Source organism: Anabas testudineus, chromosome 12 (genome assembly GCF_900324465.2).
Source record: "Anabas testudineus chromosome 12, fAnaTes1.2, whole genome shotgun sequence".
Taxonomy (NCBI): domain Eukaryota; kingdom Metazoa; phylum Chordata; class Actinopteri; order Anabantiformes; family Anabantidae; genus Anabas; species Anabas testudineus.
Genome location: NC_046621.1, coordinates 5,937,173 through 5,954,048, shown reverse-complemented (window position 1 = coordinate 5,954,048; position 16,876 = coordinate 5,937,173). Strand labels below are relative to the sequence as shown.

At 41.5% G+C, this 16,876-nt stretch overlaps 1 protein-coding gene across 1 annotated transcript; it reads left to right on the top strand.

The window, feature by feature from the left end:
* Nucleotides 1-1,933: 1,933 nt before the first annotated feature.
* rnf165a (ring finger protein 165a) lies at nt 1,934-16,398 on the top strand. Its single transcript, XM_026355988.1, has 8 exons — nt 1,934-2,213; nt 10,730-11,030; nt 11,113-11,238; nt 11,388-11,517; nt 11,643-11,747; nt 11,982-12,077; nt 12,182-12,282; nt 12,783-16,398. The coding sequence occupies exons 1-8, from the start codon at nt 2,153-2,155 to the stop codon at nt 12,898-12,900; spliced, it is 1,038 nt and encodes a 345-aa protein (XP_026211773.1). The 5' UTR covers nt 1,934-2,152; the 3' UTR covers nt 12,901-16,398.
* Nucleotides 16,399-16,876: the final 478 nt, after the last annotated feature.

Below are 16,876 nucleotides of genomic sequence, written 5' to 3'. Positions count from 1 at the left end.
CATCTGCCGCTAGGGGGACATATGGAGTTCACATGAAGAGGACAATGAGGGAGTGGAGCTATGTAGTCTGCGGGGCCCTTCTTCTAAAACCAAAGGAGCCCTTTAGCCACTTCTTTTCACCCTCGGGGCAGAACCTCAGCTGTATGCTAATTTTTACAGGGCAGTGGTGGCCTCACAGAGCAGTGAATGTGCTGGTGTCCTCCTCCTGCAGATGTCTTTTTAGTTCCACCGATGCAGGTTTGGTGGCTTACAAGTGTCCTCTTATTTGCAGGTTTACTCAGAATTACGGCTTATTTGTTAATTACTGCCGTGGAGGACTTGATGCCAGCAAGAATAATACATGAAACCACTCTTGGTTATATTCAGTATAAAAGAGCTGAGATTCAACCGTGTTCAAACAATCAAATTAAAGAGCTGTTATTCAGCTGTGAATCAGTTAGTTGATCCACAGAAAAAATAATAATAATTTAGTAATTTATTTAGGCAAAATAAGTAAAACAAGCTAAATACTCTGTGGTTTGTGTTTATCAAGTGAGAGGATGCTGGTTTTCTTTATGTGTCATTTTAAGACATTGTCTTTGGGTTCTGAGAAGTTGTGTTGAGAATTCAGATTTTACTACTGTTCTCTTAACACATACTTTCAATATTCTGTAGAATAATAATAGTTGACAGTACTACATATAAAAAGTGAGTAGTGAAGTGATTTCTGATTTCTTCCTGCACTTGTAGTAAACCATTGTGAAAAGCTCTTTGTTTAGCACCACAGGCTTAAAGTGCTGGACGGTGGGAACTGGAAGACGAGGACATATGGGACTAAGAGTTGTGTGACCCCCTCAGCCTCCCCATGTCCATCTGTTCCTTCACCCTTCAGGCTTAGCACCAAAGGCAGAGAGATTTTCAGAACACAGTATTCATCGTATATCTGCAGTGGAGAAAAATAGTGCAACATACAGTATGTTGGGAAGCCTTTGAATGATGCTGAGAATTAAATATGACTTTATGATTATGTTTATTGGCTCCTTCCCATACAGTAATTCTAAAAAAAAAAGCTTACACTATAATTTAATTGCTATTATAAAGTGGAGCTTGGGATCAAAAATGAGTTTAAAAACTGGAGACTTTATTTTCCTTTTGCATATTAACAATAGTGGAAGAAGCACTAAGCTAAGTTGGTTAAAGCTGAAACATGATTTCAGTGCTGCTCACAGAAATGGAATTCATTTAAAAGTTTTCAATGAATTTTTTACTATTGTTGTTGTCATTTACACCTGATATTCTCCTTCTGTGACATTTCAAGTGTCGGCTGTGAACAAGATCTTTTACTACGACTTGTACAAACAGGGATGAAATAATAAAATGAGCTACTAGAGTTGTGTCAGATCATATTGTCCATGATTTGTAGTGATAATTCCTTCCCATGATAGGAATTTTGTCATATTGTCAATATTGTGTTGAAAGGCTGAGCCATAAGACATGATGCCAATTTGAACCATTGACAAAGCAGGATTCAGACAAATGATGAAATATGGACCTTAGATACTGCTGCCATAACCAGGCTTATTGTTTCTGAGCACTGATTGTGTTTGCTTGGCTGTGCATGCTGATGCACTATTGTTATATTGTCCTTTATATCTTTCCCATAAAAACATGTAAAATGTAAAATACATTGATATTGTTTAAATTCTATATTCTCCACACCTGTGAGATACATCATATTATACATATGAAGAGAATTTAGTACCAAAGTTTTTCTTTGCAGGTTTGAGGGGGAGTAAAAGTTGAAAGTTTTCTTTTCCACTTAAGTCCAAAATGTGATTTTTTAGTGGACAGATAAACGTGTGCCAGGAGCTACCAAGTTCTTAATCTGAGCTGGTGGATCAGTCGTCACCAAAACACACACACACACACACACACACACACACACACACACACACACACACACACACACGTCCCCGCCCCGGTGCTGGTCCTATTGGTGCATCCGGATGCCAGAGCTGCAGGGTCCCGGTCTGCGGGGTTCAGTGATTGGTCGGCCGGGTGTGTGTGCGCAGGCAGCGCAGCCTGTCCGTTTGAATGTGCAGGGGACTGGAGGGGATCATTTCCATGGACCATCTGTCTCGCTGGCTGCCCACACAACAAAGAAGGACCCAGGATGGTGTTAGTACATGTTGGATATCTGGTTCTCCCGGTCTTCGGCTCAGTTAGAAATAGAGGTATGACTAGCTACATGTTTTCTTATCCTAACCCTAACACATTTCTCTGCGTTTCTTCTTCCAAACGTCCTCAAATGATGTAAACAGAGCTGACACCTGCTAGCAAAATCGCCAGCCAGCGTAGGTAACGTTAGCCGCGCTGCTAACTGTAGCGTCGCGTCAATTAAACCCGTTAAAATGCGGCGGACCGCATCCAATCTAACACCAGCCGTGGATGTATGTGTCTCAGGATGGTTGTGGGCCTGTGACCAGCACCGGGAGCCGCAGCTGTCAAATGGCAGCCCCGCTTTTCTTTCCCTCAGCTGTGCTAACGCGGTGCCGTCTGGTTCGTCTTTCACTGCGCGCTGTTTACGTGCGCTTGCAGATATTTTGTGCAGCAGCTCCTTCACGGACAATAACAGGAGCTTAAAAAAAAAAAACAGCTAGCACAGCTCTGGCTAATAATACCCACAGCTCTGCCTGAATTAGTCTTTAATTTGGCCAAGCAGGCAGCTGTATTTGGACATGACAACGCGACAAGGGTGGTTTGTCCCTTTGTGCGCAGCTGGCATCGAGTCTGTGATTTCCTGCGCTCATTTTACCCAAATCCCCACGAGTTATATTAAACTATCACTTCTTCCACTGACGGCAGGTAGTATAATGTCCGGACCTCACATTAGAGGCTGTCTGGCTTCACTATATAGGCTGTAAAATGGTGGCATTTTGAATCCTGCAAATTGCGCTGCAGGTGCTCCAGCAGTGAAGAGCATGAAGGCGATTTGGGCATAATAACAATAACATCATCCTCCTCCATTGCAGTAGGCTATCTGTGTTGATTATGTAATAATAATAGTAGTAGGCTATTAATACATTGACGTGCATTGTTAAAACTACATGCAGTAGCACCAATGATTTCATTGTGCTTTTATTTGTGTTCTTTTTTCCTGTTCCATAGTATCGAGGCTGGCTCTACATTCCGCATTTCTCAGACCTTTGTCCCCCTCCATTGTGTAGCTAACGATCATCTGCTGCTGTCTGCCGTAGCCTCTGCCTGTTCTCTGCATCTAGCTGTATTGTGAACCCCTTCTTCCTCATTTCCTCTTTCCATCTGAAGACGACATTGGCATTAAAACCGAGTTCCCACTCATACCGTATCCTTCTGTGTAACAGACTAAAGAATAACACCTTCTGTAGAAAACAGTTTGTCTTTATTTAAACTGTCATGTTGCTCTTTAGTGAATAACCCATTGTAGCATTAGACTTTACTACAGACGGTCATTGTGATTCTCCCATTCAGTGTGGATAGGCTACATTCTGCTGTAAATTTCTGTAAAGTGGATACATTTTGATCCTCCCTCGATTCGATTACAGCCAGGCTTGATCGAACTCTTTGATTGTCTCCATCCCCCTATTTGCAAAGGTGCATTGTACCAGCTTTTCTCCTTCTTAAAAAAAGCACTTGTATGATCACCTAGCATTCACCAATTGACCAGTACCTGCAGTACTTAAATCACTGCTAATTTGTGTGGTGTTATTTTCACCGTTGATGGTCCACTGCACCTGTTTTAGTGGCTTCCAAACAGCACAATCCTGTCCATGTGTGAAAGCCTTTGTTCCTGCAATTGATTCAGTCAGTCACAATAAATTGGCGAGACTCAGGTCTAAGTCTCCTTGCTATTTAAAAAAAAAAAAAAAAAAAAAATCCCACTATCATGCACAGCCCCCTCTCAAGCCGTTCCTCAGACACCTCCAGAATGCTATCCATTTTACAGGGATGTGTATATCCTGCACTGCTGTAGAACTCCTTTTAGAATCAAAATGTCTTTTATTCTTTGGTTGTGGTTTTCTACCTTATGTTTTTGTATTAGAACCTAATGCATGGTCATTTTATACTTTTGTTTTTCCACATTGAACAGCAGATTCCAATGTAATCTTTGTGTAGAGATGTCCCTGCTGTACTGAAATGTGCTGTAAGCATACACATCTACTCATTGGATGCTGCTTCTGTTCTGTTAACCCTACAGAGAGCATGGTCGGGCCTTGCCTTTGGTCTTTATTTGCATGGTATTATTATGATTATGTAGGATATATTACTCTTATTATTACTATTATCACACAGTGCCACACATACTAATATTTTCCAATAAAGACTGTAGTTTTCTTCCTAACCTTCAGTGTGCTTTTTGCTGATTTCCATGTGTTCCTCCCCTCCTCCCTCCACACTGTGCTGTCACTGAGGCGGTCCCCTCACTCTATATGTGCTCTCATTCCTCAGCTGTCTTTGACAGAGTTTCTTCAAGTTGCTGCTCTGCTTATTTTGGAGTACGAGCAACCAAATTTTCTATCCATCACAATGAATCCAGCATGTTGATAGCGAAACACACCAGCATTGATACGTAATGTTACACGCTGTCATTCCCTCCTGGTCCATGCACTGTTGTTTCTAAAACAAAACACAGCCTCTCTCACAGTCACTCATTGGTGTTCATTGGTGTTGACTTAACATTGGAACCACTTTGGGCGATATTTATAAAACTCTCCTTCATGGAATATGTAATTTCATGTTTTGAGGTCTCCACACGTCAAGTCAGTACAGAAAATGTCAAAGAGAAATTTTAAATTTTGAATTATCCAGCAAACAAAATAACAAGGAACAAAGTTGTTGGGACAACAAGTCAGCAGTTTCACACAGTGTAAGCATTGTCTTTAAACACTGTATGGCCTTTTACATTCAAAGATATTAGAAGGTTATATAAGTAAAGCATAAGGTCGGTGATTTTCTATGTTTTTATCACTGTAAACAAACCAAATGAATTGTGTCTACTCACTGTCATGTCTGTATTCAAGCTAAGAACCCCCATCACGTCTGTCTTGTAGAAATCCATTTCAGAGACTGTAAAAAAGTATTATCATTATATATTTCTGTCGCCCGGTGCAGCGGTGTAGTGTTTTTAAAATAGTTTTTCAACAACAATGGAGCTCTATGGCACAACCACAAAAGCTATAATCAGATTTAAAACTTACAGACTTCACAGTGAGGAGACTGAGCTCATTGTTGGTTCAACTTTCTATGGCATTAATTGACATTAACAATAATATAGAGAGTCACCAGCCTTATGAATCATCTCATGTAATACATTACCTTACGTTGAGGTATTGACTGAATGGTATCTAAACAGCCAAGGACATTTTAAGACTTCTTATAGTACTTCTGTAATAAATTTCAAAAATACTGTTTTGTTAAAGAAATCCTTCAGTTTGGAAAATGAGATTATTTATTTATATGCTTTCTGGTGGAGACTTAGATGAAAGTCTTAACAACACTTTGTCTGTACCATAAATTAGGAGCTGCTGCAGCTAGTTAGCTTAGCATAGAAGAAGGAGGGAAAACATAAGAGGGGGAACAAGTCCATCTACCTCTAATTAAATAAACAAGATGTGTTGCAGACAGGGGAGTGGTATTAAAGTTTATATGACTCATTGCCAGAAAACAACTGCGTATTTGTCTATAACTATTCCTTTTAAGTATAACTATTAACTATTTCACATTATATCTGTCTTTACCTTTAGTCCAATATATGATTATTTTCTTTTTAATTAGCAGAAGAATTCTTGACACATTCATACAAATCGCCTTAAATCACAGAAAGCAGCAGATTTCTAATGGAGTAAATTACTTAAGCCATGTTGTGGCATTTAACAGCATAACTAAACCCAATTAGGCTCACATTAAGTGCAAGTGCAGATACCTCTTTAATTAATTATTTAGTGCAGGGAGTCTAAAATGAAATGAAAGTCTTGGAATATAATTGTTGTTAGTAAATTGTGGTAATCTCATACAATATGTAACAGCATTATTTAGCTCTCATTTGCCTTCATGTGTTTTTAATTTGCACTCTTGGTTCCTTCCACTATTAATAACAACAAAAAGGTCTAAACTCAGAAGTTTAAAGAGTGTTAAAGACCGAGACTCTTTGCTGCCACATTCCAGCCACTTGAGCCTTACATCTGTTCTCAGTGTCTGAAATAGTCAAACACAAGGTGTGGCTGAGAAACTTTCTCCACCGACTACTGCAACAGACTTTTAAATAAACCAGCAGCTGTAATGCATATGTTATTTCACAGTGTCTGCACTGGTAACCACCACATTATTAAGACACTTTAGTGTTTTACCCGCTCTCTTCTTATTTTACTGATGTAGAGAATCAAGGTCAGTGAGTGGTGTGTGAGCAAGTGCCATCTAGAGCCATTTGTATGCAAATTTCCAGCCCTGCTGCACAATACAGAGGCTGATTTCACTCATTAGTCCTCAACTATGATTGTGAGTATGCTGCCGGTGTGGTGATAGGTTTTAATGAGAAACGGCACACACGCAGCTCTGAGTGTCCCATGATGGAAGACCACCAGACTAGTTAGACCACAGGATTGTATGAGTTGATGGTAAAGCTGCAGTGATGGCAGCAAGAGGGGGAGAAGAGGGTGAGGAAGAGACAGGTTCGATGTCAGACTGCTGCAGTCGCAGGTGGGCAGGGCTTACAGGCTGTCACTCACATTGGGACACTGTGCCGCAGCTACACTGTGGGGGAGGGGCTCGCTGTGCAGCAGCTTAGGGGTGAGAAGAGGTAGATGGGAGTCTGTGTGGATGGGTGGGGGTCTGTTCTGCACCAGTCAGGCATTTTATGTCTGTAAGTCAAGGCAGAGACGTAACAATAACAACATCAGGGCTGCTGGAAGCTCTGCAATATGTCATTATTAATGTCAGCAGAGCCCAGAGACAAATAATTTGATATTTACCCCAAGCTTCACATAGTCAAGTCTTACCAGGTCACAAGCTTCATACAAAAGTGGGTCTTTTACCAAAGCAGCCCACCACTCTGCCATTTCTGCTCCACTTATTCAGCCAAATGTTTTCAGTTTGCTCAGGGCTCTCAAGGTTCGCTGCCTTCCCATGTCTCGAGGTTATGTGCAACAAAGCAAAGCAACAATAAATCAGATGCACTATAACAGCAACAATTAAAAGGTGAAGAAAAATGAATTTAATGTTGTAGTAAATATATTTCTTGCTTTATGATAGAGAGTTAGATACAACCAGCATTTAGTTACCTCACAGTGACTTAGACTGGAATCAAGAGGAAACAGAAACCATAGCTCTGTCCTATTTTAATATATTCAAACCACAAGAACCACTAAACATCAGTGATTAATATTTGTTTACTACATCCCATAAAGTGAAGTGTAAATACAACAGTTAATAGTTTTTTATGGGGGTTAAATAAAATAAGATAAGATGAGATAAGAGATGATGGACTTTATCAATCCCCAAAGGGAAATACAGGTAGTCTTGTAGATAAAGATAGTAAAGTAGTAATCATCTGCTGTTGGCTAGGGTGTTGTAGAGCCTCATGGCTGTGGGCATGAAGGATCTCCTGTATCTGCAACACAGTGAGGTGAGTCATCCACCACTGCTACTTTTCTGGTCTATCAGGATGTTGTGAAGGGGATGGTCAGTTTATTGGAGAATAGTCTCTGCTTTTCAGTGTGTGTTTCTCCACCACAGCCTCTACTCAGTCCAACCTCATTCCAGTCACTGTGCAGGCTTTTTTGGACCAGTTTGTCCAGCTGCCTTGCATCCTTTTGCTTTATGCTGAATCTCCAGCAAACTGGAGCATAAAACAGCACATTGCACCTGTAGTTTGGTAAAACATTTGTAGCATCTTCCTGCAGATGTCTAATGACCTAAGCTGCTTTAGGAGGAAAAGACGTCTCTGCCCTTTTTATACTGCACATCTGTGTGAAGTGACCAGTCCAACTTATTGTCCAGGTGCACACTTAGATATTTCTAGGCTTGCACCACTTCAATGTCCACACCACAAATGCTGACTGGATGAGGAGGGGGTTTAGACCTTCGAAAAGGCAGTTTTTGGAACTCTGAGGGATTTTATTAGTCCTCTGTGCTCTTCTTCCTTTCTATTCCTGATGTAAGCCACAATTGAAGTATCACAAGAATATGTCTGAATGTGGCAACACTCAGTTCCCAGGACCTTCATAACGTGGGATGTGAGAGCCAGATCTAGTTCAGCTGGGCAGTTTACTTTAGGTATTGGAACAATACGAGATGTTTTCCAAAGAGCTGGGACCCTCTCCAATTGTAGACTGAGGTGAAGATCCTCTGTAAAGGCTCACAGAATTAAGCAGCACAGGCCTTCAGCAGACTAGGACATTCACCATCTGGGCCTGCTTCCTTCCCACGGCACAGTTTTTGTAACTTTATAACTAGATATTGCGAAGGAATGATGGGTTTGGGTGGACTGGCTGCATTTGTAGAAGCATCAAACCTGTTAAAGAACTTGTTAGGTTCATTGGCTCTGTCCACATCACCAACTGGTGCCTGGTTGTTCTCTTGTTTTTTGTAGCCAGTGAAGTTGTTAATTCCCCTCCACACTTCTCTGATGTTGTTCTGTTGTAGGTTTCTCTCTGTTTTATTTTTGTAGTCCTCCTTAGCCTGCTAGAATTTCCTCCTCAGCCCATGTTGGACATATTTGAACCTTTCTGCGTCTTTAAATGCCTCCTTTTTCTGGTTAAGGATAGCCTTGATCTCACTTGTATGCTGGGGGGTTGTTATTTGGGAAACTGTGCACATAACAGTGTCCCTATAGAGGTTGGTGTAATCTTTGAAACAGTCAACCTTTCTGTCAGTGTCCATGCTCTTCCCTTTTTCTCCCAACAGTACATTTCAATCTGTGCATTTTGTGCAGTAGTCTCACCTGCGGAGTGTTTTACCTTTTCGGGTAGGACAGGTGACAAACTGGGAAAATCCAGTAAGGTTGACTTCACATGCAACATTAGCAGTTGCTCTTGGTTGAATGTAAACAAATACTGCGATGATATGACTGAATTCCCTGGAAACATAATACAGTCTGAGACCAACTGCCAAGAGCTAAATGCCCTGACAACATATCCTCTCCTTGACAGTAATATGACCAGGGTTACGCCATCTCTTGTTTACAATTAAAGCAAGTCCTTCACCTTTTCTGCTCACTTGCCTGAGCATCTCTGTCAGCTGGGTGAAGTTTGGTACATCCACATAGGAGTCTTCAGTGTTTTGATTCAACCAGATCTCAGTAAAACACATCAGGCTACACTCACTAAACTCTCTCTGGATCCTAACCAATGCCTCCAGCTCCTCTCTTTTGTTCAGTATAGAGTTGACATTTCGCATGATGACGGATGGTAGAAAAGGTTTGTATCTCCATGTCCTAGCCTTTAGTTTAGCACCAGCTCGACATCCACGGGGAGACCTCTTCAGCTCAGCAGGAATGGGGTGATATGCTCCAGGTTTGCTCCGTTGTAATAAAAGGAGGTCATCTCTTGTGTATCGTGTCTTGTGTTTTACATTAAAACTACACATTTGCTGTTGAAAATATTATAGAATCAGCAGCCTGTAAATTAGATTTCGGCTCATTGAACCAGCATTGTTTAATTTCTCAACAACAAATACTAAATATATCACTATTCAGTCTAATAGCCAGATCCTCCCACTTTCTAATATTAGGCATGCAGCAACATGTAATTTTACTCCTCCTCCCAGCATAGACATGCCACCTAAACAACTCCAGCTTTGATCTGCCTGAACAGCTGACACAACAGTAGATGATACAATTATTCTTTCAATATTTATCACTTGAAAATACATTAGGTACAGTCCTGCCTTCCACCTACCTGCCTCCTGGCTTAGAAAGCTATAGGATGCCGTAATGGGAAGTTGAAGTGGTAACTGTTTGTCCCCCATCACCCTCCTTCCCGTCCTCCTCTCTCTGAACTCAGAGTAATTTCTATTGATTGTTTTGTGCAAGTCGATACCAAGGTGATTCAGTGGGACTACCACACAATTTCTCGTCTCCTCCATCTCTAATAGGAAGGGTGGGGGAGAGGAGAAAGGGAGGCAGTAAATCTTTAGAGTCCACCTCACTGCTGCTGCAGTGACTTCAGATTCATAGTGAACGAGAAGGCTGGAGTTTAATATGTGCTTTTTTCCAAACAGCACATATTATACAGAACCTAAATCTATTCAATTCACTTGCAATGGACCACAGACAACTCTCGGTGGTGTAGATCTTCTTGGAAACACCTCAGGCTGAAAATCCATCCATCCTGCTGGCTGTACAATGGCAAGTGGACAGGAAGGCCTCCGGGGTGCAATCTGTCAGTGGGTTTAGTGGTGCTCCACAGGGGTCTCACTGTCTGTGTAATCCATCTGCTGTTTTGTCTGTCTTGTCTTATCTCTTCCAGTGTCAGGTCTGTCCCATTTTTATGTTCTCTGTAGGTTTTTGAATGTTTGTGTATGTACTTGTGTGTGTGTGTGAGACAGAGAGTGATCTAGAAGGAATGAATTTGTCTTATTAACTCCATGTTTTGCATGTTTTATGTGTCAATATGTACTTGTCACTGGTTTGTCATTCTCTGTAGTGTCTGTTTAACTGAAAGTAATTACAGGCTTGTCTGGCTCCATCCTGATCACTTGCATTTATTTCCCACAGGAGCACACTTCACCAGGCATCAGCACAGTCATGCTACCTCCTGCCGACACTTTCACCTGGGCGCTCCCCAGGTGCCCATCTCAGCTGAGTTCCCTCTAGGACATGCCAGCCAGCCCCCACAGACAGGCCTGGCAACCCACCTGCCCCCGGCACACCACCCGCCCCTCACTGCCCTGCCTGCGCCCCCTCAGTTTCAGGATGTGCCGGGGCCTCCATTCCTACCTCAGGCCTTACACCAGCAATACCTCATCCAGCAGCAGCTTCTTGAAGCGCAGCACCGCAGGATCCTCCCCCACCCCAGGTAAAACTACAGCAGTGTGTAAATACAGATACTGTGCATGTACACAGAAAACCAAACACTGCTATTCTTTGTGTTACTGCAGAAGAACACAGGAGCGAATTCCCCTGAATCCTCATAGACTGCGTTCAGGCTATGAGTATTCCCCTCCCCTCCATGTACCCCAGCCAATGACACAGCAGCCACGATACCTGGCCGAAGGCACCGACTGGTGAGTCACTGTCGGGGGAATTAATTAGAGTCCAGCCGAGATGAGACATGAACCCATCACCCTATCTCTGCACCCATACTTCTGTTTGTAACATTGCTTAGCATGATGGGTGACAATACTGATTTAGTCATCTGTCTATCTTCCTGCAGGGATCTCAGCATTGATGCCGGCCTCCCTCACCACCAGTACCAGCTCCAGCAGCTTCCGCAGCACTATCAGCATTACCTGGCCTCCCCTCGAATGCACCACTTCCCCAGGAACACATCCTCTGCACAAGTGGTACGTTGTACACAGACCCTTCCACCACACTTTTCTTTATTTTTAAAACATGTCTAAAATAATAGGATTATTTAAAATGTGTCCTTTAGGATTCACGCTGTTGTAATATGATTTGGTTTTGCTAGGTTGTGCATGAAATCAGAAACTACCCATACCCCCAGCTGCACCTGTTGGCACTGCAGAGTCTAAATCCTTCAAGGCACGCCACTGCTGTGCGAGAGAGTTACGAGGTAAATATGTTTCAAAATACATTTCATGTCATTTGCACTTTCCATCCACCAAGATATGAAACCCAGGAAGCTGTTGTAACTTGAACCTACTGCCCCGTTCTGGACCTCAAAACAAAGTTGCCTCAGGTTCTATGTAGTCGCTACTGGAGCTTTTTACAAATTACAGGATTTAGTAGACTCCTGCTTTGTTGTACTCTTTGTATTTTCTCATCTGTTTGTCCATGTCTTCTTCAGGAGTTGTTGCAGTTGGAGGACAGGCTGGGAAGTGTCAGCAGAGGAGCCGTTCAGACAACCATAGAGAGATTCACCTTTCCACACAAATACAAGAAGGTGGCACAGAGATTACCAGATGTTAGTAACATACACAAGTTATTGAAAATACTCTTATTGGGCTTTATTGACTTTATGTTTGTCTCTTTTTAACCTGCTAACAGAGAAAGCCCCTGCAGCTGAAGATTGGTGAGGAAGAGGAGACAGATGTGGATGAGAAATGCACCATATGTTTGTCCATGCTGGAAGATGGAGAGGACGTCAGGTAGGAAATGCATCATACCCCCATAATCTGCAATGTTTATAATTTAACATATCATGCTGGTTAGTGAGCTCTAGAGGTGTAAAGCCAGATTAGCTGTTTCCACCTGATTCCTGTCTTTGTGCTAAGCAAACCAGCTGCTCGTATTAATGAGAGTAGTATCAATCTTATCACCTCACTGTCTGTCAGGACGGCAATAAACATGTTTCCCAAATATATCAAAGTATCCATCTAAAGACTGAGAGCAGCACATGCACATACACATGCCTTTAAAGTCGGGCACTGACTGGAGGAAGGGGGGTTGGTTTACAGCATTTGGTTTCCCAGCTGTCTGAAAGACATGTAGGATTGATGACTGGACAGAAATCCCTTCTACATGAACAAAATTAACTCCCTGCAGGTTTCAGAAGCTCTTTGCAAACACAGAATTATGCACTGGGAGAGCCATGTTTGCCAGTATAAGTCAACATTGACCTTGTGTCCCTCTTCTCTCTGTCCTGCAGGAGATTGCCCTGCATGCACCTCTTCCACCAGGGCTGCGTGGACCAGTGGCTGGCCACCAGCAGGAAGTGTCCAATCTGCCGAGTTGACATTGAAACACAGCTGAACCCTGACAGCTGATGAGATTCAACCCAGTTCTCTGTCAGTCACCCTCTTGTGGTTCTTGCTTTCTTCCACCCCGGCTTGCCGGACCTCCCTCCCCTTGTTGGGTGCTTTGCCAAATGTCTCCAGACTTCATGTGACATCTCCACTCTTCTGACTCACGCTTTACTGAGCCAAGCCAGGATAACTAACTGCACGAGAGGCCGCTAAGGACTCTCTTTATATAGAAGCACATCTCTCTGGAAGCAAAAGACACACAAACACACACACACACACACACGCATACTCATGTACACAGGGTTTACTTGTAGCTTGCTGGTTGTAAGTGGGGTGTTGTTGCTGTTGTGGTGTTGTACTGTAGGTAGCCCCGGGCTGTGTAGCATGTCCCTAAAGCCATGACTTAATGTCCTGAGAGTGGAAAACATGTAACCCCACACTGAGCTAGCTACTTTCTCTTTTATCTCTCACTATTTCTATATATATAAATATATATATTTCTCTCTTTTCAAACACACTTCAATCAAAATGAATATTCTGCCACACGAGAAAGCTTAACAGAAACTAAATGCTCTGATGTTTACCTAAAGATCATTTGTGGTCGTAGTAGAGTAGCAGTAACCAATAAGTGAAATCTGGTGCAACGTCGCCTTCTTGGGGGGCAGGCGCCAGCTAGCTGAGTGTTTTAATTCTATCATGCAGCTTTGACATTTTGCAATACAGTTGTACATTTACCTTGGGTTGATGTCATGTGAGTAGGCATCTTTCACTGCCGAGTCGTTGTGTGTTTCAATTTTTAAAATAGGTAGAAAGTGTTTTAACCAAAATGCATTTTGTCACGGTGTAGCTTGAGCCTGAAGCGCGGGCTCACTTGTGTGTGCTCTGCCCTGCTGTGTGTGACTTTAAGAATGTGTCTCTACAATTGTGTGGATGTGCAAAACGTGCAAATGTGTGTGATTCAAGGGTTCAAGGCGACACCTAGACGTTTGATAGCATGGTCACTGGAGCGCTCGTCCAACACAAAGCCAAAAAAAAAAAAAATGAAATGAAACGATCATGCATTGCAGAGTGAGGTGGGAGGAAGCTGCATCTTCATCTGGCTCAAGGCCAGCGGCAGAACAGTGTGTGCAAAAATGCATGTTTCATCGTTGACTTGATCTGTTAGATTTTGGTAGCGCTACTTCAGTTTAAAAAGTTACAGAGATGGCTGTGCATGACTTAGTTAATCTGAGCTGTGACTATCTTCTCCACACTAACAAACAAACAAGAAAAAAATGAGCACTGTGTCAGTGGCTGCTCCCCTGACTTGTAGCATGTGTTCATCCTGTTCCCTCCGGTGGCAACGATGGGATCCTCTGTTTGATGTTTACCTTATTGCCTAAAGAACAAGCACATGTGACAGTAGATATAGCAACAAAAGTTTTTCCTTGGTATTGCATTTGCGTTGGTTTATATTTAGATATAGATTCATGCAGTGTTTCAGCAGAGAGAGGAGCTTGCGTATTGATCTTGTGTATTTGTGTGACAGACCTCCCCTTGTGGTTGCTATGCTGGTTGCTATGCTGTATTGCTAGAACATGTAGAACGTGGTGCGACGGAGGCAGCCTCCCTCTCACAGTGCACACAGACACGAGACGACACGACAGCAGGAAAACATTCAGGCTGTTAAAACAAGTCTTGGTCCCAACTCTGGTTTTCACTCCTTCGTTTTTGTGTCATTTTCGTTCCACAGGCCCAAGTTTTCCTTTTAGGACCCTCACTGTCCTATGCACTGTGATAGTAAAGCATGAGACCTGGTCCAGCAGAGACTCCTCCAGCCTCATGGGCCAAGGTTCAATAAACCAGGCTTACTTCTCCCTGTCTTGTGCACTGCCAGTGTTGACACTGCCTCCTCCTGTAGTGGAGTCATCTGTGATGAAGTTTTCATAGTTTACACAGGGTGTTGTCAGTTGAGATGCCTTAAGTATTTAACAATCATAATTTATTACTAACTGTAGATATTGTGGGTATGTATTTAATTTTGTATAGTTTTCCGGGGCGGGGCGACTGAATCATAATTTATTTATTTAGAAATAACACAAAAATACTATGAAAAAAACTATTACCTCATTTTTGCATCATTTTAAGTGGGAATGCTTTGCATGCAGTTGTACTTTTTGGAACACTAAAGTTAAAGAAAAAAAAAATTTGCCCTGCTGTTTGATCTCCACAAGCTGGCTGTGCGATATTTACTGTCCAAGGCTGAGCTACTGAGCCTGCTCTCCGTCTCTCTCTTTCTCTCTTTCTCTCTATGTCTCTCTCTCTCTATCTCATGTGGTGCTGTGGATCTTGGTTACATTCCGTTCAATGCAATTTCTCGGATCCCCCGATGCTGTGATGTAGTGGACAAACTGCAATGAAGTGAATTTGGTTTTAGTTGGTGATTTCTTTTTTATTTTGTTTTGCACTCACTTGTAAAAAAAAAAAAAAAAAAAGGGAACCCTCTCACTGGCAAAAAAACGGTACTTTAGATAGTTTCCTATCCTCACTAAGAACTCTGGCTTTTGTTTTTTATGCTCTGTTTCCTACACTGCACTATGGGTCTTAATAATGATCATCTGTGACGCATGTTCCTTCGCTTTAACTCTTTGTATCTATCTTTAAGTTTGAATCTCTGGCGTTTCTCTTCAGTTCTTTTTCCAGAATAGTTCGTAGACTTAAGCATAACAAGTGCCTCGCTTTAAGTGTTACAAGACATTTCCATTACTGAAACCATGAATACGTAACAATCAGTTCATGAAGCCACCATGCCTTATTGGTTGCATAAATAATTAAAAGTATGGATCATGAAAGCACTAAGATAACATTTGCTGGTTGTCTATAAAAGCCATTTTCCTCAAAATTTCAAGTCAGACTGTCCAAAATAGCTGCTGGTTTGTAGAACTAAAGAATTTGATACTGTTGACCATAAAGAGGCATGTTTCACTGTGGGCTTTATGATGAATCTTTCTTTTCTTCATTTCTCTGTTCATCCCACCTCTCAGAATCTATCCTCTGTTTCCTTTCACAGCCTAACAGGAAGGCAAGGATTTTAAAGCACAACCTTTTCTAAAAATGCATGTTTTCTCAGGTTTCAATATAGTCTGAATGGTTTAATAGTATATGGTGAAAATATATACAAAGAATATAACAGAAAAAAAATATTAATTTTGTTGCTGCTTGAATCTGAAAAACAAACTGAAGAGAAAAATCCCAAAAAGTGCCAGTGAAAGGGCTGCCGCCATCCTTGTATGAAAATCTGCTGTTTAGCTGTGACTGCGCAATGTTTTTCAATATAGGATATTTTATCTGAAAATAGAACTATTTATCATTAATATTAAAGCAATAGCGCATTAATGGTGATGAGTGTGTTGATGAAGAAATGGATGAGCATATTACTGTATGGGTAAATGTTAGATTCACATTTGGTGGAATTTTGTACTTTATTTATTATTACTACTACTAATAATGATAATGATTTCAAGAGTTGCATTGCTAAACCCAAACTGTTCTGTTTTTTTTTTTTTTTTTAATTTTATTTCATGGCTTGTATATTATCCTTTTGTATGTGCTCTTTTTGTAATAAATTCGATAAAATGGTCACATTCTTGTTCTTGACCCTGATATTTTGGCTCTAAATTGTTTAATTATTTTTTAGTAGCTATTAGCTCAAGAGAACAGAATGGCTGTGGGTTCATCAACACAATTGCATTATTTCACATCACATTTATTACAAATGAATTTCATCTTTAGAAAGTCTTTATTATAACAAAGCAACTGAGTAAACCGTCCCTGACATATGACATTTAGAAAGAATGGCACATTCGGTGTCCTAACTAAAGACACTGTCACAGTTTTTCATTGCATGCTCCATTTCTAGGTATTATTAAATACCTAAGCAGAAAATAATTTCAAAAAACTATGAATGTAAAACTTTGTCTCAGTTCCTGAGATGTAAAACGTTTCAGAGCAGAATGTC